At 45.3% G+C, this 23,139-nt stretch overlaps 1 protein-coding gene and 1 gene segment (V, D, J or C); one reads left to right on the forward strand and one right to left on the reverse strand.

Moving 5' to 3' along the window:
- The window catches only part of LOC128784051 (T cell receptor beta constant 2-like), a 30,625-nt gene extending 14,173 nt beyond the window's left edge, over positions 1 to 16,452 (reverse strand). Inside the window, 2 exon segments of the C gene segment in view lie at positions 15,673 to 15,965; positions 16,420 to 16,452. Of these exon segments, the coding sequence occupies positions 15,673 to 15,965; positions 16,420 to 16,435 (309 nt within the window).
- On the forward strand, positions 10,868 to 14,222 carry LOC128784052 (trypsin I-P1-like). Its single transcript, XM_053935308.1, has 5 exons — positions 10,868 to 11,076; positions 11,783 to 11,951; positions 12,553 to 12,806; positions 13,434 to 13,570; positions 13,967 to 14,222. Exons 1-5 carry the CDS (start codon positions 11,037 to 11,039, stop codon positions 14,114 to 14,116), a joined length of 750 nt encoding a protein of 249 aa, XP_053791283.1. The 5' UTR covers positions 10,868 to 11,036; the 3' UTR covers positions 14,117 to 14,222.
- Positions 16,453 to 23,139: the final 6,687 nt, after the last annotated feature.

Below are 23,139 nucleotides of genomic sequence, written 5' to 3' on the forward strand. Positions count from 1 at the left end.
AGTGCTGGTGACATGGAGTATGAGGATCTTTTAGAGGACATGCTCCCAGCTGATTCCTGTTCCTTGCTCTCACCAGCTATTTTTATCACATCCCACTCCTTTTCTTCCTGTGATCACACAGTGTGTATCACTTCAGCATATCCAGATCCAGCTTTCCCACATCATGGAGCAGCACAGTACATTTGCTACCTGCGATAGCCAAATGCTTCATATGCCATGCCCTCCACATGAGCACATGAGACAATTGGTTCATGCTCAGTGGTAGATATTCAGACTGTCAGGGCCACAGCCTAAAAACAGAACCCAAAATACACAGGGTATGGCCACACTTTCTTAAAAATACCTTTTGCTCTTTTATGGGCTGTTTGCCTTCCTTTGGAGAAAAGGTAAGTCTTAGGTTATGCAATAAAAACAGGAGCATGGACAGGCAATGGCAGGTGAGGGAACCCTAATAATAGCCTGCCCTCAGCTTTCCCAGGTCTGTCACAGAAGAGCAATTAGTTCATCAAGAGTTCAGCTCTGCAAGCAATGGAGACAGAGGTACAATGGGAGGAAATTTCTGCCTTCAGCTTCTCACAAGTAACAGCAACTCTGTGGTTTCTTTTCTCTGTCTATGAGGTTTTGACCTGAAGGGATGCCTGGCTCCAGCTCAGAATTGTATGCATTCCTGTGGCAGGGAAGAAAGGGATCTTTCAATTAAGCAGTGTGTGAAGCAGGTGAATAAAATGCTGCAGTGCACAGTGTTGCTTGTAAAGATGCCAGAGGACTGTTCCTTCCACAAAGGGAGGCATGCCTGGTCCCCTGGGTGTGTTTTCCTCCACTGTTACTGGTCCCATTCTTCTAAGTCCATAATCAGGGGCTGAGCTCTTCTCACACACCAATCAGTTTCTCATTGGGTACCTCAGTTCTGTGTAGATCATGAATATGTGGAAGAACTTTGAATTCTCCACCTGCTCAGTATTTTTTTACTGGTGCTGTGGGAGTATCTGTGGGGAACTAATGCCCTGGAATATGACTGTGCTTCTGGAGTACTAATCAACAGAAATATCTGCTGCCTTATCTAACCATACCAGCTGTGTCTCAGTTCTCCATGCTGATCTATGAGTTTGTATTTCTGAAGGTCTTTGTCTTCAAAGACAGAGGTTGCTGCACTGCTCTGTCTCTCTCCCATTCAAAACATCCTGGGTCCATTGCACCAACTTCTACGTAGTCTTCTTTCTGCTCTTCCTCTGCCCCTCTCCTGACTGTCTCACATTTTTCTAAGACTCCATCTCTCACTCAGAGAAGGTGGGGATTTTATCTTAGTGTTCAACGCTGTCGCGACACTGTGTGACCGCTCGTAGCACAGAAATATGTGGCTTCATCCTGGGGTGTCACATTCTTGATTGTCATCAGAGAGTAATTACTACTCTCTCTGTTTACTTCAAACTTGGCCTCAGAGTAACCATCCTCGTAAGAGCTATACCTCCATGAAGTACTACTGACTATTAACTTCAAACTATTTCTTGGAGGCTGCTGGTACCAGTACATATAGGCAAAGGTATTATAATTCTGATAGCAGGTGATGGTCAAAGAGCCTCCAAGTCTCTGAAGGATTTTTTCAGGCCACTGAGCAATGTAGGCTCCCATCCCAACACCTGCATTAATAAGAGATAACAAGAGAGAGAGTGAGGAGTAGGAGTACAGATGATGACCAAAGGGATCCTCTACAAAACAGTAGCCCTGCATGGCGTGGATGAGAGCCCTGCTGCAGATGGATCTGTTGTCTCTCACCAGGAAAAAGAGCAAGCACAACAGCCAGCATGGCCCTCCACCTCTCCCAGGACAGTGTGCTCCTGCTCACTGTGAGATAAGAGAGACCAATGCCCCTCCCCTTGCTCTGTCTGTCAAGTTTGGGCAGGGAAGAGAGAAGGGACTGTCCTGCTTTGATACTTTCTTTGGTGAGCCAGTAAAAGCAAAGCTAAATATTCATGTGGCTCCAAGGTCTGCTTTAGCTTTTCCACAAGTCAGTGTTCTGAGCTCCTGCCACAAATGTGGAATTTCTCATAGACCAGTATGTTGCTGGCTGAATGCTGAGCTGTCATTCCATGTTGGAGCTCAGACAGGAACCTAGGATCAGTGGATTCATAAGTGATTTTTCTGACCCATTTACATTAGTGGCTATAATTTAGGCCTTCTTTGCTGAAGGATTTCCAGCAAAAGTACACCTGTACTGTTTCGTTCTGAAGAGTCGTTCTTCATATCTGGAGCACGGCATTTCACAACTCGGATCTTATTAGTCAGAAGCAAAGATGATAGATCAAGATAGCAAAGGCACAAAAATTGTGTTTAATCATATCTTAGTTTCTTCAGTTTTCCAGCCAGGGATGCATATTCCCTGCCAATTAATCTTCCTGGGAGCTCTAATTCACTTTTACAAAAATCAAGACATCTCCACCTGCCGTTTTTTCTCAGAACAAAAACCTATGTAGTTAAACATAAACCTCATGAACACTCTGTTTGTTTCTAGCCTGCCAGATACATCCTAGTTAGCCTGTTCTATGTATAGAATATATTCTATTCTGTTCTATACAGTTCTATATATTCAACCTATACCACTATCCGTTCTTTTCTGAATATGTAAGATTCAAAATGATTGTTGCAGCTGCTTCTTTTCTCCCTAGTACTTTTAAAGAAACACACATGTAATTCTAATGACCTTCAGTAGTTCTAATATTGCAACTTCCAAAAACTGTGGGATACTTCTGATATTTTCCCCTTTTTCTTCACATTTTGTTGTTACACCCTCTCCCCTATTTGCCTGATGCTTTAGAGAGATTTATATCTTCACCTGGCCTCTAGACATTTAGGAGGCGTGTTCTTTCTATGTGCCTGGCAATATTGTACTTTCTTAGAGCCTGAGACTTAGTTCCTGAATGTTCCAGGATTCAGAGCAGTGGAAATCTCATAAATTTGGTAGTGAATGTTCCCTCTCTCACTTTTTAAATCCTTCTTTTTAAGGGAGTTAACAGTACTTACCTGAGAAGCTATAGCTTCTCCCCAGTCAGGAATGAAAATTCATTTTATATGATGTATAAAAGTTTTGTATGATCCAGTGTCATGAACATTTTGCATCTTAGAAATAGGGGATTTGGCCAGTTCTTGGGTCTTCTCAGGAGAAATTATTCCTTACCTGTGCTGCCATGAGGTTGAACCTTGTGCTGGAGATATTACAGTTTCAGTGACTTGTCAAGGAATTGCAGATGATATGGACCTTTTTGGTTTTACCTTCCACAACTTTTACACTTTTCTTTGAATTTTTATGCTGTTTTCAAAGCCAATACATCAGTTAGCAAATAAATTTGAACAAATTTAATATACTTCCATATCCTTTTATGTTTCAATACTAATTACTCTTTGATGCATATTTTTAGCTTTTACTCCTCACAAGCTTTTCTTCTCTTTATGGAAGCTTTATTTTGATTTACTTGTTCTTCTTTTTATTTTATTGACATTTTTCCCTTTTGGATGGGACACTTTTAGACACTTCAGTGGACCCTGCTGAGACAGTTTCATAGGACACTGCTGCTTTGATCAATGCCCCAAAATGCATGCCTTTTGCATGAAGATAGTACAGGATTTTTAGTTCGATTATTGTTTGTCATGCCAAACCTGTTAAAAGCTTTTTTTTTTTTTTTTTTCCAGTAGTAATCAGACCTTAAATCCTGGAAGGAGAAACTGTTTCAGAGACTTGATGGGAAATGAAACAGATTGTGGAGGCTGTGGGAATTAATTCTAAGACTGTTCTGTGTAAGAACTCTGAGACACAAAAAACATTTCAATGCAGTTGGACTACATCTTTTTCTTTAATAACTTATGTTAGAATTTATTACTCATTCCAGGATGAAGATTTTTATTCAGATTAGCTTTTCTGTCTCAGAAAACAAAAGATGATTGCAGACTCTCCAAAGGAAGGAAGCAACTGGAAGATGTAACTCAGGACCTCTAGTGTGTCTCTTGGGAATTGCTTAATATGTTACTGCCTTTTGAAGAGTAGCTAAATTGACAACCCTTTCATTTTTCAGTTCAAAATGTCTAATTCTTTCAGTCTATTTTCTTCTAAGATTAAAGATGAAACAAGGGAAAACAGAAAAGATGAAACAAGGAAAAACCATGATAAAGGCAGGTATGGTCAATCTTCCCAAGTAAGACTCTGAACTACTGTACTTGGGGAAGAACAGATGCAGAAAAGTGGAGGAATACAGTTATAAAATGGGCCATTCACAGGTGAACAGGATGCTGGTGAGTATGCTTGTCTGGCTATGCTTTGTACTGGCTTAGCTCAGTCTTACTAAGCCCTGTCTTACTAAGTTCCATTTCTAAGTATTTACCTGAGGGAGGAACTGTCTATTCTATGTGCATGTGTTTTGTGTCTGGACATCTAAGGGCTAGCAACTGGAGTCAGACCACAGGCACCAGCAGCTGGAGAAAGCAGAGTAGGTGAACTTAAGCAGCAGACACGGGAGTAGGGCCACAGGCAAGAGGGGCCATGTGTTCCCCGTGCTGGCAGCTGGGGATAGGGAGGGTGTGCGAGTGCGTGATCACTAGTGAACATGAAGCCAGACTACCTGGCAAGTAAATGAGGTGACCTGGTCTCCAGGGGTGTGTCTCTAATGGCAAGAAAAGTGAGAGGTGGCAACCAGAAGGAGCAGGGGAGTTCCAGGTGTTTTTAGGAGAGGGAGCTGTGTGAGAGGTGTGTGTGTGGACACAATGACGACTGGACTGCAGCACTCAGGGACTCAGAGGTCCAAGGGCTGGCACATGTGCCTGGGATCCAGTGACAGCCACTGGACTCAGTATTTCAGCATGGAAACGTGTGGAAAGCTTGCACACTGTGCATGTGTATACATATATTTCCCACTATTGAATCCTTGTCTAGAACCCTGATTTCCCACTGTGAACCCTAGGCAGAGAGACACAAAAGATGAAGCCATCGGTGCTGTTCTGTGGGTGCATCTATGTTGATCCATGTGTTCAGCTGTGTATACATGTATGTATACTTGGTATTTATCTGAATAAATACCGGGGAGACATTCTTACTGCCAGCTGGGCCAGGGGGCCTAGAGCTGTGGCACCTTCCCCTCTGTCAGCCCAGCCTAACAGTGAGCCTTGGGGGAAAACTGTGAGATCTCCTCCCAAAGGTTAAAAGAGACCATAGAGGAGTTACGACAATGAGGAAAGGGCTGAGGTACACTGCCCACATGGAAGAGAACCAAGGGAATGAGGAAAAGATTCCTACTAAAGAGTGTTTAACATACACTGGGAACAGTAAGTACTGGCTTAGCAGGGGTTTGTGCTGCATTTGGAAACTAATGTCATGAAACAGAGCATCAGGCAAAGGTGATCTTCCCTGTCCCAAATGATAGAGAAAAATGCCTGTTGCAAAGCGAGGAAGGCACTGACAACCCATTATCTGACTTACATGTAGGCTTAGTCCATAAAGTCCACAGTAGAACTGCATCCAAGTCAGTGGCAATGGTGAGCATCAGATGACTCTGTAGTTTTAGGGGATTTAAGGCATTCAGGCCAGTCCCTTTCAGTAGTCTACACTAGTACAGGAAGGTCCTCCAGGGCCAATTCTTTGCAGACAATTCTTAGAGGAATCCTTCCTCCTCAGGCTTGTCATCTCTTGCCCAGTCAGACCCATGTTGCTCCTTTACAGCTCTCACCCCCAAACAGTCCAGTCAAATTCTATCTCTAATGGAAGCAGCTTGTCTGCTTATTTGGTGAAAGTTCCTTTTCCTTATCCATTCTATTTCACTGTGCCAGCCTTGCTGGCTACCACCTCTAAACTTCTTCCCAAGTTTTTCAGATCATCTGACTTTCCGCATCACTACCTTTACACTTTTCCCAGTCCTTCTTTGTCTTCCTTTTTGTTTTCCAAACTCTCCATCCCATATTTTTATAGCAAAGAGTCAGCTTCTAGGTTTAGAGATGTTAAAATTGCCCAGTTTGTATAGGCTTGGGGTACACAGACCCTCCAGGGAAGGTTCTTCACCTCTTCTGCTCTCTTGCAGATCATGTGCTGGATAAGATGGATTAATGTCACTTTGCCACTCCTTGTGTCCACTTGGGGACTCCTGGCTCACTCCGGCACAGTGGACAGCGGGGGACACTCTCCTGTGCCTCGGGAGGTCGGGAGGGTGGCTAAGGCTTTTGGCCTTGCAGGGTGAGACAGTCACGACGATGGTGGAAGTAAGGGGTAGACTCCAGTCAGGGGCAAAGTCCAGGTTTATTAAGGAGATCTCCGGGGAGATCCACAACCCAGGGGAACCAACCAACAGAAACCCTGGACTGAGCTGTGCAGCACAATATAAATGGGGGTGGAAACATGGTGGGGAGATCAGCCACCCACCAATGGGAATGTTCAGGAGAGTGGACGGTGGGGAGACAGACACATGGGGAATTCCATAGGGGAGGTGGGAAGGAGGGACCCCTGGCCCACGTCCAGTCACTCGATGCCCTTTGTGGAAGGTTCTGGATGAGTGGGATGGGGAGTCAAGTGATGAACAAGACACCAGGGAGGGGACAGGGGAATGATCCAGCAAACTGGGGGGAGATTGACATCAGGGAAGGAGGAGGGGATTGACATACAAGGAAAGGGGTAGTTCAGGGTAAAACCAATGGGGGGGGGGGTGTGTAAAGGGATGAACCATTACAGAATTGGTACAAAAACATGAAACTTAAAAACACAATAAAACAGATTAAATAAATACTTTCAAATCTGATGTCCCCCTCTGCTATGTCCTTTCAAGGCCCTTCCTTTCTGGTCCAGCCATTTGCTGAAGATTACTGGGGCACAGTCTGTTTCCCACCTCAAAGGCTGAGGCTTTATATCCACATCTGGCTTGATGTAGGACCCCTATTATTAGGATTTTCCTACCCTTCTTCCTAGTACCATGCTATTTGCTTACTTTTTTATTCCCTCAGTACCTCTGGCCATAGTCATCCAGAATCCCTTCCCCATTCCTGAGCTCAGGCACTCTGAAAGAAGTCATAACTTTCCTTCTTCAACCCCTCAAAACCTAACAAAAACCAGAATGGCTGCAAGGTAGTGAAGAAATCAGAGAGGACACGAAGGCTCTGCAGAATTGGACACTGTTGGACACTGGATGTTATAGCAAAATGTAAGAAACCCCATGTAAAATATTTTTTGACAGTACTAGAACAGTGTTCTCCAAAAATTCTTAATTGTACACCCCTATTAGGGAAGTATTTTTAAACACATACACCCAGTATATGTACACTTAGTAGCTTATAATTAGATATGTGTAACACTAAAGTTCTAATGCTTCCACCTCACACCTCAGTGCATCATCTCGCACCCCACTTTGAAGACTCCTGCACAGGAACATCATAAGCCAGCAGTCTGTCACTGAATATGGATTTCAGATGCAAAGTCTAGAAGATTCACAGCCCTTCACCAAACACTCTTCTGATCCCCAGCAACTGAGGCGTTGATATTCCAAGTCCTAGGTGCGCCTGTCCAGGAACACTTCACTGGCAGAAGACACTTGGGAAGAGAGGAGCAATTGCTCCTCCACCACAAAGCTCTGTGAGATCAGAGAATCACAGAATATTCTGAGGTGGAAGGGACCCACAAGGATCACAAGTCTAACTCATATGTGAATGGCTCATACAGTGAGCAAACCCATGACTGAGATGCAAAATGACTAAGCTCAGAAACTTTGTGTTTTATGTTCATGGGAAGCTTTACCTCTGTCAGCCCATGGTTTTACCAGGTTTCTCTTTCCCAGGATCTTGCATCAACCTGGACAAATATATTTCCTTTATCTGAGTCCTGTGATGATAGAGCTGACCAAAATACTTGAACTAGGAACATGGAGTTCCAGAAAAACAAGCTGCCATTGCTTGTCCATTGATAATATCTAACACAGCTACCCTTCAGTCACCAGTCCTCCCCTTTCCTGTGCCCCCAGGAGCCACCAGCTTTCTACTGTAGCATTACTGCATGAAATAAGAAACTTGTTTGCAGCAATGGATGTACACCCTTGGGTGTATTCTTTGAAGAATATTATAAAAAACCTTTCAAAAGGTCTGTGGGATGTTCAGCACCACTGAGCAGAAGGACTTATGTTTCAGACAGGGATTTCTTCTTCTAATGAAAGAAAGGAGAGTCATCAGAGGGTGTTCAAATTTCAGCTGTAATTCAAAGGGGTCTGTTCATCCTCCACAGTTCTCATGGAAAGGCCAGAAGGACTGCTCTGAGACTGCTTGCTGGATGACCTCTGAATCATGCATCAGAAACACCATTTGCCTTCATTTGACATCAGTTTACCCCGTAAGCAGAACACTATGGAGTTCTGGGCTTTATGGGAGCCTCCAGAGGGGTGTCAGAGAGGCTGTTAGGAGAATGAGAGGGGCTTGGGAGAGGTATGCTCACTAGATACCTGCCATCAAAGACTTAGGAACACAAGAGCCACAGGAGCTATGATCCAGATCTTTGGCTGTGAGCTTTAGCAGTAGCCTAGGAAGAGGTCAGGAGTCTCCTCTTGCTGATTTAAGCAAGTAGCTCTGGGAACCTCAGAGATCATGTTCTGTTGTGGTTCAAATCTATTTTACTGATTCCTTGTTAAGTAGTTTGTTCTGTTGTACCCCTATGTTCTCCCCGAGTTGGTTTACCCCTGGGTTTTACCCTCCCTCAAAGCTGTCCCTCATGCCATTCCCCACCCCTTGTTCCAGCTCTTTCCCTGCCTGTCAAGGCAACCTAGCCCCTTTTGTTCCCAAACCTTCTCTGCCACTTTAACCTTGGGCCAAACCCTGACTACAACACCCTTTTGGAATTCCCCTACTCCTGGAAGCCCCATTGGCCCATGTGACCCATCCTCTCCACCCTCCTACCCCAACTGGCCCTAGACACTTGATGTAATCCCCTCATTCCTCCCCTGAGGATTCCCTATTAGTTAGCTGTTTGTATCCACCCCCTGACTTGTATCTGAATAAAACCCCTTGCACGGGAGTGCTCAAGGCTCTTTGTTTCTGATCTCTTTAGTTGGAATAAACTGTTCCCTGTGGAACCTCAAGATGGAGAGCCTCCTGCATTCCCATCTGCCTGGTGCCTGTCATGGGTTGTATCTGGCACCATAGAGCAAGTGGCTCTAAAGGTTCTGCCTCTAGTGGCAGTTCCCCACTCCTGGCATGGCGCCAGAGTTCTAAGAGCTAGCCCGGGCTCTGGGTAGCCACAGCAATGTTCTTTTTAGGGATTATCAGCCAGCCCTATATGATGCGCGTCCTGCTGTTAAGAATAATTTATATGTTAAAGACCAGAGAAGATTAAAAAAGTAACAAAGAAAAACAATAAAAAGACCAAGATAAAGGCAGATATGGTCAAGCTTCCTGATTCAAATGCTCACTTGCTAATTCACCTAAAATTTGTGTGGATATTAAACCAAATCGAAAACCCCATGAAAGGAAGGAAAGGGAAGCAGTCATAGTCTAAGTGCAGCCTTACAGAATATGAAAGCTATAGATCAGGAAAAATATTGTTTTAAAATATGGGTCTGGTTCTATGCCAATGGCATGTTTTGGACAAAGGAAATAGAAATCCACAAATCAAATGAAACACTATAGTAAACTGGAATTTTTTCTCACTCCACTTAGTTATGATGGGGTTGGACAGCTTTGGTAATTTTTGACCCTCTTAGTCTTATTATGGACATTTTCCTTTCCCACAGGAAGCTTCTAATTCCTCTTTCTTTCACAGAATAAAACATGCTTGTAAGAAAGCTGTGCACTAATACCAGTTTAAAGGCCAGCAGAATTCATGCACCACCTTGGAGGAGTCCCTGGCCTTGGACGTATACTTCAACATGAAGAAAAATTTCCCTCTGGACAGTGACACAGTGCGTATCAGTCCTCCAGGGTCCATAAAAAAATTAACCAAGAAATGGAAAGGAAGAGTATTCCTCTTTAGTCTCTCAAGCTATTCCAACATGTCCAAACATAGAGGATTCTCTTCAATGTCTCTGGAGAGAATCCTGTGTCTTTCAGGAGCTAACACGATGAAGTTGGCAGCTGCTTGGAGAAGGAACATGATTATTCAGCAAAGCATTAAGCTTTAGTAAACTTTGTGTCATGACAGAAATCCCCACTCCAGCAGGGAGGGATTTCAGAAGATCTCACTATTTGTGTTCACAGGATTATTGCTCATCTACATTACACTCATAAACATCAGCATTGTACTGAAATTCTTGTGTGGCAAAAATCAGTCTGTAGAATATTCCAAAGATGAATAAAAGCATGGTTTGGTACATAGGCAGACATTTTAATACAGGTTAGCAGAGAGAAATTAGAAAAGGGAAATGCTGGGCATTCCCACATTTGAACTATTTAACTTGGGAAGCGGTAGGAGGGCACAGGATTGTTTTTCTATCCTCCCTTTTGAAATTACAATGGAGGAATTTTATTTAGCAAAACACTGTGTTGCATATGATAAAACCACACATTATTCAAGAAAAGAAATTTGCAGAAATAAACTGAACAAAGTTAATCACTGGGTTTGCTGGATTTCTTTTTTTTTTTTTTCCCAAATAAATGCAATGTAACATTCTGTCCACTACCTAAAATATGCAACTTTGGGTAAAAATGTGCATTTGAAAGAAAGATACCATCAGCACTGAGGAATCTGAAAGAGGTTTGAGAGTTGTTCTTCCTGTTATACAGGTGCTGTGTATAAGACAGAGACAGACAAACAACTACACATCATCCAAAGCCAAAAGGTATTTTTAGATTGAAGGCTACCTTACAGAATAATTAAAATAGCTCTCTATCTTAGCAGAGGTTTATGATTAATGGGTATGTTATTTGTACATTCTACCAATACCTGCTAATGCCCACATTTGGATCTTCAAATTTTCCACTGTGTACCTTTTGTCTGGAGAAAACCTTGGACTAGAGATAAGACCATCACCAAAAACATATTTCTAGCAGCTCCCAAGTCCAGCCAACCAGTCTGGGTTTGAGGTCGAATCAAGACCATGAAGTGCCTGCTGCTCCTCGCCTTTATTGGGGTGGCTGGTGAGTATATTTTTAATTTTTATTTCTGTCATTTAATAGGAAGCTGATTTTCTGAGCAAAACTGCAAGGTAGCCTATTGTGGGAAAGCCAAGTCCAGTTTTAACTTGCACAAGTCAGACTCCTGCAACTTCCATCTTCTGTCTGTTCATAATGCTTTGTGCCACAAGCTGGGGAATGAATGTCTTCATAGGGGTTCCTGACCTAGCTATGGAGATGTGGCCACAGCTTCAGAAAAAGGCTGCCTCCTTCTTCAGGACTATGGAGTGCACAGGGAATAGTTCTGGCCGAGGAAGTTCTGAAGCACCTACAAAATTTTGGACCCTCAGTGGGTGCTCCAAGGAAATATCACTGCACACTTGCTTTTACTTTTTCCCTCAGTCAACCTTTGACTGTTTCAGAGGATGGGATCTAGGGAAAGACACACCCGTGATCCGATCCAATAAGAACATTTCTGTGTCCCTATGTTCCCTCAGGGAGTAGCCAGCAGGGCTTTACTTGCAGATACGTCAGGCACCAGTGTAAGTCTGATCCCCTTCTTTGAGGGTGCAGCAAATGCATGTGCCTTAGAGCTGCCCACCAGTGCTGCCCTGAGTGTCCATAGAGGGGGAGCCTACAAGTGAGGGGCTGCAGACAGGCAGTCAGAGGGCAGATTACAGCCACATTACCTTAGGCCAGCTGTTGACACATGGCACTTCTTGTCCCCCAGTTGCCTTCCCCACCTTTGCTGAAGATGATGATGACAAGATTGTGGGAGGCTACACCTGTGCAAAGAACTCTGTGCCCTATCAGGTGTCCCTGAATTCTGGATATCACTTCTGTGGAGGTTCCCTCATCAGCAGCCAGTGGGTCCTGTCAGCTGCTCACTGCTACAAATCGTGAGTGGAAAAGTTAAAACCTTCTATAACCTACTTCTGTCTTCCAGTTTGCTTCTAGCAGGAATTCTGAGCCATGAGACAGAAATATGTAAGTGCCTCCATACTTACCGGAGACTGCCAAGGGATGGGTGGATCATTCAGGAAGCCAGGCTGAGGCATCCTGAGGGGTTTTCCACTTCTGCAAATGTTCCTGGGAAGGCAGAGCATTTTCTGAAATAACAATGGGATAATCAAGCAGAGAATTCTGGGCTGTGATTTCTTGTCAATTGCATGAATCTTGCTAAGGCATTCTCCCCGGAGACCAGGAAGAGGATCGAGGTCAGGCTGGAGCTGTTTGCTTTGTCCCAGAAGATTTGTATCTAGTGTTGCTCTGTATTCACCTGCTGTCATGTATTTACAAACCTGCAGAAATTCACCACCCATGCAAGGAGTGGGTTAAGATCTCAGTGTGGATCCCCAGGGCTCCCTGCAGGACAAGAAAGATCCCCGGCCCCAGAAGGCTTCTGTGGCAGTGATGTCAGAGCGAGTGCACTCAGTGACAGGGAGGTTTCTCTCAACCTGCCGTAGCAGTAAAGGACACGCTGTGCCTTCTGTTTTCCAGTCGCATCCAAGTGCAGCTCGGGAAATCTAACCTGGAGGCCACCGAATCCACGCAGCAGTTTATCAACTCTGCTAAAGTCATCCGCCACTCTGGCTACAGCCCCTACACCCTGGACAATGACATCATGCTCATCAAGCTGGCCACCCCAGCCACGCTCAACAAAGCTGTCCAAACCATTGCTCTGCCTACCAGCTGCGTGGCCACCGGCACCACCTGCCTGATCTCTGGCTGGGGCAACACTCTCAGCAGTGGCAGTGAGTACTCTGGGGGAACGTACAGACCCTTGGGGCCCAGGACAGTCTCTAAGACCTGGCCATTAACCCCCAACAGGACACGCTAAAACACAGGGAAGTGCTGTGGGACAGGTTTTTTGAGTGACGTAACCGTGTAGGGACTGCACAGTGGATTCAGCTAATTTCAACAGAGTTGTCAATTCTCTGAGAATAAGGGTGAAGTCTGGGACTGTGGATCTAGAATTTCTACTAGAGACATCCATTCTCTCACACCAATGGTCAGAGATGTGCCTGGTGAGTGGTGTCTATTCCACTGATGACATCTAAACCTGCACCAGGGGAGAGGATGGTTTTCCTGAGGCTCAGGTTTCTTCCAGTGTATGTATCACAAGAGAGGGCCCTCTCTTGCCAACTGATGAACTTCCAGGTACAGAAAAGTTTAGGTGGCTGCAGTGTAGAATGGTGGGCCCATGGGTAGAATTTCTTCCAAATCTCCACAGAAGGGTCCCATGCTGTACTTACTGTTGACAGGAAGCAGGATGGCTGCTTGAACAGGGTGCCCATCATTTGCTTTTCTGCTAAGATCTTCTCTGAGCTCTGAAAAGGACTCAGCAATGGCATCAACCATCTTTCCCTATTTCTTTGTAGTCAACTACCCGGACGAATTGCAGTGCCTGAAGGCTCCGGTCCTCTCTGCCGCCGACTGCTCTGATGCCTACCCTGGGCAAATTACCAAGAACATGATGTGTGTAGGATTCCTGGAGGGAGGAAAAGACTCCTGCCAGGTAAATCATCTGCCTCTCCTTTCCCAGTCATTTCTCTCCTGCCTTTTCCCAGCTGAAGAGGTCTTCACATTACAGAGTCAGCTCTACTCACTGCACTGGTAACTTGGAGTTTTTGAATGACAGCAGAGGCTTCAGGCACACGTATCCGGAAAGTTTGCCAAGTACTGCATCCGGCAAAAACAGGCAGCTGACTTGTCCTTAGCTGTGGTGCCCTTGGAGCTCAAGTCAGACATGGTAGCATCAGGTGCAGAGTGTGAATGAGGAATAGCCTTTGTAGAACTTTTGTACAGAGTACGCCGGGAGGGGCTTCCTCCAGAGTCAGTGACCTCAGGGATCTCTGGCTCATTGCTTAGGCTGATGCCATTTGCTGAATCTCCATACCCTTTGTGTGCACAGGGAGATTCCGGCGGTCCTGTGGTCTGCAATGGAGAGCTCCAGGGCATTGTCTCCTGGGGTATTGGATGTGCCCAGAATGGCTATCCCGGAGTTTACACCAAGGTTTGCAACTACGTCTCCTGGATCCAGTCCACCATTGCCTCCAACTGAGATGCTTGTTTGGTGGGACATGTATTTTCTCATCATCATTTCTATTCTTTTGTGTCTGGACAAGCAAAAATTATGAGAAATTAATAAAGACTTTCAGGCACCCCTACTTTGTGCACTGTTTCTCTGGGAACTTCCATAGGCGGTTATATGGAGCACTATGGCAGTGAACATCACTCAAGGGAAAATATTTATTATTTGTCGTGCCTCTCAATTGGCAGGGTCTCAGAACATTTTGCAGACTCATCATCAGGAGTCTTTCAGTTAGTTACATGCTCTTGTTTCTGAAGCAGAACATAATTTCTGTTCTTTTTGAACAGGAAAAGTAATAGCTCACATTTCAACCATTCTTTAAGTGATTCTGAAATTCATCCTCAAACATTGCCTGTCCCCCTTCCTCTGGGAATGCTAGCAGCTGCAGAATGTCATCCTTTCTTTGAGCCTGCTTATATCACTGCCTGAGGAACAGAAGAGAGATGTAGGTGGTGAGGGCCAGGAGGTCAGTAACAGGCAGGGCATTGCAGTAGAGGCTTTGGATCTGCCATGTTGAAGTGTTAGTCCTTGCCAGGAGGCTGATTGGGATGTTTTGTGCTTGCAGAGTCCCAGAATGAGGCTGTAGTGTCCCAAATCCCAAGAAGAAAAGAAGGTCAGGAGAGAGGAGGGTGGGAAGTGAGGAGGGAAGGCAGAAAAGCTGCAGGAAGAAAGGACTTAGAACTGGGAGGGAAGTGGGGGCACAAGCCAGAACGGGAGGAAGGCAAAGAAGAAATCAGGAGAGAAGGAAATAAGATAAAGAGGCAAAAATCTAAAAAAGGATGAACACTAAAAGGCAGATGGGAAATTAAAGTAGCAGGAGGGCAGGAAGAAAGGCTCAGGGAGTGATGGTAGCCACGAGTATCTGCTGCTGCCTGGGCCTCATTGCCTACAGTCCCTGGATACTGTCAAGATTGGGTTACATCATAAATATGAGTGTTCAGGACACAGAATAGGGGTGGCGACTTGGGGTCCCAGGTGCACAGCTGTGTGTCCATTTCCATTTCAGACCAGTGGCACCAAGGACCAGTGGGCCTTGTCTTTCCAGCTTGCAAAGAGGAAAAGGGATGTGTGAATTATTCCACAGCCTGCTTCCCAAGTCATGAGTTGACACAGCAGAAAGAAAGAAAGGAGAGATGGATGGGGAATGGAATAGGGAATAAAAGGAAATGAATAGGTGTAACAGGACAGAACGGAAAGGTCAGGAGGGCAGAAAGAAAGACATGGAAGGAGGAAAGTGAAAAACAGTCTGTGAATGGCAGAGAAATGAGGTGACACAGTGAGGACAACAAGAAAGCAGAGTCAGAAGGTGATTCAGAGATGGGAAAGAACAGAAAAGCAGCTAGAGACCATGCTAAAGACAGACAGATGGACAGACAGACATACACTGTCTTTCCTGAAGAGCTGGAGGGCAATTAAGAAAACGGGGCTCTGTCAAACACAGGGCTCAGGGTGTGCTGGTGGCAAACGGATCCATGTTTGTCTGGAAAGGTTTGTGCTATGCTGCACCAGCCTTCGAGTCTCTGTGGATCTTGTTCAGCACAGAAATATGTGCCTGTGTCATTGAGCAGGGCATGCTCTATCTTCACAGATAAATGGTTGTTCCTAGTCCCATTACTCTGGAAGCGATTTTTGAATTCCTTCTCAATATCTGCTTTGCCACCTTCCACTGAATATACAACCAACTGCATACTGGCATCCTTCTCCACGGGTAACTTGTACCAGTACATGTTTACGAAAGTTTTCCCTGATGCAGAACATTCCAGAGTCACGGTGTCTCCCACCCGGACGACTGTATCTGGGGATTGCTGAAGGGCCCAGCCTGGAAGACAGGAGATGAAACATGGGAAGTGACATGCATTGAAGAGGACAAAAATGCACATCCTTGAAGTATGCCATGGGATGGAATGCCACTAGGATATCAGAAAGCTATGGGACAGTGCCCTCTGAAAAAGACATGCAGGATATTCTCTGAAAAAGACACACAGGATCAAAAATCCCCAATAAACCAGCTTCAAATGCAAGAGAAAATCTGTCGTGAGAAATAATGACTTTAGAACTCTCAAGTGAAGTATTAATAAGGGGCAGGAAAAAACAGATTTGCAGCTTTTCAAATTTTCCTGATCCAATAGGTGGTGGAATGGCTCACCTGGTTCATTGCCCATCTTCCCCCCTGGAAGCCTTAGGAAAGGGGCACTGCCAGGAAGTGGGAGCACAGCTGAGGATGCGGCAGCAGCTCCAGTGCAGCTGCTCAAGAGGAAGGGAAGCCCACTTACCCACAGGGAGCAGCATGGCCACAAGGAACCACTGGAAATCCATAGAGAAAATCCCCTCCTTCCAGCAAACTGCCCCTGGTGACAGCACAGACACAGAGATGTGTAAAGAGGAGAGGTGGAGAGGAAGAGCTACGTCTCTCTGTGGTTGGGCAGGGGAGTGAGCGGGAGTCTGAAATGTCACAAGGCTGTTGGCTGTCCAGGAACGGTGGGGAATGACACCTGCAGGCAGTCATGAGGTGCTGGTACTCTGCTGCTCTGGCTCCCTGCTGCGTGTGAACGTGGCTGTGCAAGAGTAGGTGGGACTTCAGTAGGTGGCATAGTTCAGAGCTATCACAGAGCAGGATGGGGCTGTGTGGCAGCCTGAGCGTGTGCACAGGAATGCACAAAATGGCAGAAATTGATGGGAAGAGAAGGAAATCTTAGGAATGCATTTTTGTGTCTGTGTCCTGCTGTTTGTCTTCTCCCTAGCCACCCTCACACTCACAGACTCCCAGCCCTGCAAGCTGCAATGTGGAATCACTGCTTGTCCGAGTCAGGCCTGACGTGATATCCAGGAGTGGGAATGGCTGCTGACCTGCCAAGCGGGTGTCTCTTGGAGCCTGGCAGAGAATACTCCTGTAACTGGTCTCCTGTGACTCTAAAGGGGGATCTCAAGGAGAGAACAGGCTGCCTTTGCTTCCACAATGGGACTGTCCCTTGAGAGACTGCACCTCAGAAGGATCTCTGAGGAGAAGGCTGTGCCCCACAGGATGTGCTGCTACACACTGACCTTCTCCATGCCAGAAAAGAACGGATACGCTCTCTGCCTCTTTGCAGCACTGTGCAAAAGAGCATCAGGACACAAATGGAAAAAGCTGGAGAAAACCATGTCCTCTTCACTGCACACAGCCTTGTTCACCTGCCCAAGGCAGTGGGACATCCCTATAGGCAGGAAGAGACACTCGTAGTTTGTGCGCACGGAGTTTGGGCACAGAGGTCTGACAGAGACTCTGTACATCCGTGCTGTGCTGTGAGCATGTGTCATGATCCGCTTATTGCGGGGTGTCGTGATGGTTCTTTTCACCGATCCCAAAAGTGCAACAAAGGCAAACAACAAGGGACTATCAGTTAATCACAACAAATGCACCTTTATTAGGGGCCAAAACAGCAAATGCGATAGTGGGGATCAGAAAGGAGATAGAAGGATAGAGAGAGAGAGAAGAGGGGTATGGGAATAGCTACCAACACAGGCGAGATCCTCAGTGGTCCGGACGATGGGGATCCGTCTGTCGTGTCGGGGGAGTCTCCGAAGTTCTGGTGGACTCGGGGCTCCAGTTATAGTCCACAGAGGAAAGAGGAGGGAGCAAGTGTAACAATGAAAGTCCATTGTAATCGCCACGAGGGAACAGGTGAGTCCACAGAAACCACCGAAGCAAGACGAATACAATGAAGAATAAGTCCATTGAAATTACTGAAGGGAAACAGGTCATGTCATTAGTGGTCAGACCACCAATTTCCCCTCCCCCCTATAGTAGGGGTCTCAGCCCTTGGGAGGAGGGTTCTCATTCTTTGTTTGTCACAGTGGTAACGAGGCAGATGAGGGGTCTTCAATGAAGGACCACAGGAGTCACCCCAAAAGTTCATTTGGCTTAAGAACGGAGATAGAAGCAGGCCACGCATCAGGCTGTCCCGTGCTGGGTCCGTGTCAGGTCTTTGCCAAGTCCTTGCCAAGTACTTGCCAAGTTCTTGCCAGGCCTTGTTCGGAACAGCCATCATGACGGTTCAGTGGTTGCACCTGCACTGTGTCCTGTTCTAAGCCGGAACTGCAGTGGGGGAAGGGATTCTTTCTCGTGGCAATCGGAAGGCAGAATGGAAAATGAGGGGCTTCAGACGGGCTCTTACAGCATGGCAGTGTGAGGCTGGCCCATACAGGACATCAAGTGATCCGGCTGCTCAAGGCTGTCCTGGGCTTTGCAGCGAAGATGTTCCTCTGTCTTCTGTCAGCAGAGGAGAGCAGCAATGCCTCCAGCTTTTCCCAAGACCTCTGCTGCAATTCTGAGTGTGTCCCATTGCATTCATTTCCCCAAGCTGCCTAGAAAGATTCAGAGAAGACCCCAGATTTCTCCACAGAAGTGGGAGAAAAAAGCAAAGAGATTGGGCTACTCTTTGTAGAAACTCCAAATCCTCACTCCACCAGCAGCCCTCCAATGGAGAGGAGGCTGTGCCTGATGTGTCCATGCAAAGGGTCTCCAGTGGTCTGGAATGTGCAGAGGGCAGGGCAGTGTAGAGGGAGCCTTGCAGAAGACACAGTTTTTAAGGAGATAATGATGTTGAACAGGCATGGCTGCTATGGAGGGGGCACTTTATTTAGGTCCTGAAGAGCTTCGATGTTAGCATGGGAATCTGCAAGGTGGGAACTGTTTTGGTGGTGGTTTTTTTTGCATGAATGGGATGGGACTGCTGCTGTATGTTAATAACTTGTCTCATTACCTGGTTGACACAGTAGGAGGATGGAAAATTTCATGTACATCCAGCAGTGACCATAGATTTCTTTGTTACAGAGCATCTTATAAACTTTTTAGCTAATAGCATATTGCTAAAGCTTACAGATAGTTGTTTTATCCAATTTTGAAAGTACACGTACATCTCCTTCAAACAATGCTTGCTTGTCTTCTTTCTATTAACAATACACAATACTCCATTATTAAACTTAAAACCTTCTACTATCTTCCTAAGTATATTTTCCTGCAGTCTTAAGGTTTATCTTAGCCAAGCCTAAGACTCAAGCTATTATTTAATGTCCTTGCTTGCTATACTTCTGTAACTTTTTCAACTTTCAGACTTTGTAGCTGCAGCTACTTCTGAGTTTCTCTGCTCTTTCTGTTTCTGAGGCCTGCTTTTCCAGTTTTCTGAAAATCTTCTTACATTTACTATTTGCCACATTTTCCCCTCTCGGTATAAGTAAAATGAAACTCTCTTAACTTTGTCGCTTATTAACTACCTGGTGTTACATAGCTCTACTATAGTACCTTTTATTTTTTTTCCTTTGTCTCAATTACATTTCTTGTTTAAGTGATGTTATTTTACACTACAGTAATTTTAACGTTGTAAAAGTTGTGGTATGTTTCAAAGATAAAAGTCAAATCTTGTAGTAGTTACAATTTATTGTTCTAATAAATCTCCTTTGTTCTAAGGTCTTAATTTAAAGCTTTCATTTATGTTTATACTTTCATCTATTATCTCTGTAAGATCTTGAGAATTGTGTGTGATTTTATTTCTTGTATTTCTCTCTTGTATGATAAAAACCTCCTTGATAGTTTTGTCTATCATTTGTTGCTCACATTGAAGTATACAAGGTAGTACTACTAATATCACTATTAAAATACTCAACACATACAAACCTATTTCATGAAGTTTTCTTAACTAAGGTGTAAAGCTCTATCTTTTCAATAAATTGTCTAACTATGATTCACTGTTTTCTTTGATTTTATCTGTTAAATTTTTAAGCTTTTGTATTCTTTTGTGGATGGATTCAGAATGATAAGGCAAATTTATACAACATAATTTTTCAAATTCCTCACAACTATGTTTATGTGTTAGTAAAAGAGACTCAATTGCTGTTCTATTTTGAAGGGTAGCATGTTTAGCACTGTTGATGTCTGTGAGTGTATCACTGATTGTAATGGATGTGGTATTGGTTTGTTTACTTAGTTAACATCTTACTCGATCTTACTGTTTTAATGTTATGGTAGAAGTAGGTTGGGGTAGTAACAAACTTGCTGAAACTTTTTTTGCAGCTTTCTAGGGCCTAAAATTACTGTTAAAATTTTCATCATATTGATGGGCAAATCTTTTTCTTCTATGTTTTTTCTTAATGACTGCTTTAGCACTGAGGGTTAGTACAGTAAGTTGTCTAATATTATATGGACAAGTTTAAGGCATGATTGAAAGCTTTGCTAAGCCCTATCTCTACAAATGAATTAATATCTTTTTGGTAATTGTTGTGAATTGAGCATGGAAAGTAGACCGTAAATATCTGAGTGATTACAATAAACACAAGTTTCTGTAAGTACGGTAATTGGTAATTGGATGTGATATTGTGTTTTGGAGGATCATTCTCTCACTAATTGTTCTCAAATAGTAAAGGCCCTGTATTTAGGTCCTGAGAAGCTTGGACATTAGCATGGGAATCTGCAAGGTGGGAACCACCTGGATTGCCCCATGCAGGCCTGTGCTGTGCAGGGGTGTGTGTTATGCAGGACAGAATCATGGGATGGGCCAGCTGAGAAGGGACCACAGGGGGTCACTGCTCCAACCTCTCTGCTCAAGCAGAGTCATCCCAGAGCACATGGCACAAAATGGTTCTGGGATATCTCCTAATAGACTCCACAACTTCTTTGGGCAATCTGCTCCAGTGCACCGTCACTCACATTGCACAGCTCTGACCTTAGATTCAGGTGGAACTTCTGTGCATCATTTCCTGCCCATTGCCTCTTGACCTAGTGCTTGGTATGACAGTGAAGAACCTGGCTCCACCTCTTGGGACCCTCCCTTCAGATACTTGTAGACATTGATGAGGTGGCCATTTAGTTGTTCCTTCTCAAGGCAGAACAGGCCCAGCACCCTCAGCCTTTGTGCACACTCCGCTCTACAAATCATCTACTAGTAGGTGCTCCACTCTACTAATCATCATTCATCTCCCCTCTTGAACATTCTCCAGGAGCTCCATCTCTCTTTTGTACCAAGGAGCCCAGAAATGGACACAACCCAGCAGATTTGCCTCACCAGGGCTGAGTGCAGCCTCGCCTCCCTCGCCCTGCTGACAGTGCTCTTCCTAATGCATCCCAGGACACCACTGGCTTCTTGGAGACCAGGATACATTGCTGGCTCATGGACAGCTTCTTGTCCACCAGGACCCCCAGGTCCTTCTCTGAAGAGCTGCTCATCAGCAGGTCAGCCCCCAGCCTGTGCTGGGACACGGGGATATTTTTCCACACAAGGAATTTCTGAAGGTTCCTCTCGGCACATCCCTTCCACCTGTCATGGCCCATCTGAAGGGCTGCACAGCCCTCTGGGTTATCAGCAATTCCTCCTAACTTGCTGTTATCAGTGAAGTTCCTGAGGAGACTCTCTACCCGTTCCCTGATGAACAGAACACTGTAACCTGTTGGAAATGTCTGTTAGCTGCACAGCTTGCTAACATAACTTGTAATTTTTGTAGTATATTTGCTGAAGATAAACTGTATGTGGATCAAGGGCTGGAAGGCAGGTCGATCCTTCCCCAGACACCACTCTACATGGAGGAGTTAGGGATTCACATAACACTTTACCTGAGTAAGCACAGGCTTGTGCTCTGCTGTTCATATTCCTTGGCCACAGAACAACCACAGACAAGTCGTTGTAACAGAGGAGTGTGTGGGCAGCTCCCACATGGTACTGGCTACTTCCACACCTGCCAGGCCTTGCCTTTATCTACAGGTGCACCAAGAACTTCCCACACAAGCACTTGATCAGTTTGACAGTGAGAATTATGAGCAGGGTTGACTGGAGTTAAGTAAGATGAAGTCAGAGGAGTGCAGAATGAAGACAGAAAAAAGAAGGTAGGGATTGGAAGGGAGACAGAGAGGAGGAGAAGGGCTGAGAGAAGCAAGTGTAGTGCAAGTAAGACTTAAAAGCAGAGGGAGGCCTGAAGTGGCAATTAGACAAAGATGGACAAATAAACTGTCAGCATCTGAGAAGAGGAGGAAGGCAAGGCTAGGAAGCAGAGGAACTAATGAGTGAGAAGTGATCACCCTGCCTCATGCAGCACCCACAGGGTAGAAAGCAGGTCCTGTATGTGCAGGAAGAAGTTTGTGCTCAGCTCCCTGAGCAGTCTCACTACTGTGTTCACTCTCAGCACAGTAGTATGTGCCAGAGTCATTGAGAAAGGCATGTTCTACTGAGAGGGTGATTCTGTCTCCTTTTATCTTGCTGCTCTTGAAATGGCTCTCAAAACCCTTCTCCACCACTGCATTGCCACCTTCGAATGCGTAAACCAACTGGGTCAGACTGGAATTCTTCTCTGAAGGCAGTATGAACCAGTACATAACTGAGCTGGAAGATTTCTTCTTGGAACATTCCAGATTCACGGACTGGCCTTCTTTTATCACCATGTCTGGAGACTGTTCCAGGGCTAACACTGGAAAGGAAAAGTAGGAGCAGTGAGGAGAAGGAAAAAATGAGAAAAATTTGAACTAGGCACTGTGGGTTGGTAGGGAAAGGGTGGGTAGAACTAGGGCAGCCAAGGGAGCAGTTCAAGGCATGGGACAGCTCTTCAGATCAGCAGGTGAATTTCCTATCTCTCCTCAATAGGCAAGATGCATTCCTGGGCAGTTTGGACCAAAACCAGGAACCATCTACGGGCTGCACAAAGAATGGCAAATAGACAGCCATTGCAGAAGATTCAGGGATTCCTGCCCAAGACATTGAGTGCTTTTCCACAATGTAGAAAGCTCTGCAGAAGGAAGCAATGCCAGAAACTGGCTACACAGCTGGGAGAGCAGCAGCGGGGTCAGTGGAGGTGCTCAGGGCTGCGTTGAGTTCACTTACCCAGAGGGGCCAGCATGGCCAAAAAGAACCAGCAGAGAACCATGGGGGAAATGCCCCTACCCTCTCAGCAACCTGCCTCTTGTGGCTGCCCAAAGATATGTGGAGTGGGAGCAGTGAGTGAGTGTGAGACATCTCGGGGTGGGGCCAGCCAAG

This window comes from Vidua chalybeata, chromosome 2 (assembly GCF_026979565.1).
Source record: "Vidua chalybeata isolate OUT-0048 chromosome 2, bVidCha1 merged haplotype, whole genome shotgun sequence".
Lineage (NCBI taxonomy): Eukaryota > Metazoa > Chordata > Aves > Passeriformes > Viduidae > Vidua > Vidua chalybeata.

What these genes read in the sequence shown, in the direction of transcription:
- LOC128784052 (XM_053935308.1), top strand. Translation starts at nt 11,037, where the DNA reads ATGAAGTGCCTGCTGCTCCTCGCCTTTATTGGGGTGGCTG. An exon ending in GCTGCTCACTGCTACAAATC is followed by an intron (nt 11,952 to 12,552) that starts GTGAGTGGAAAA and finishes TCTGTTTTCCAG; the next exon opens with TCGCATCCAAGTGCAGCTCG. An exon ending in GAGGAAAAGACTCCTGCCAG is followed by an intron (nt 13,571 to 13,966) that starts GTAAATCATCTG and finishes TTGTGTGCACAG; the next exon opens with GGAGATTCCGGCGGTCCTGT.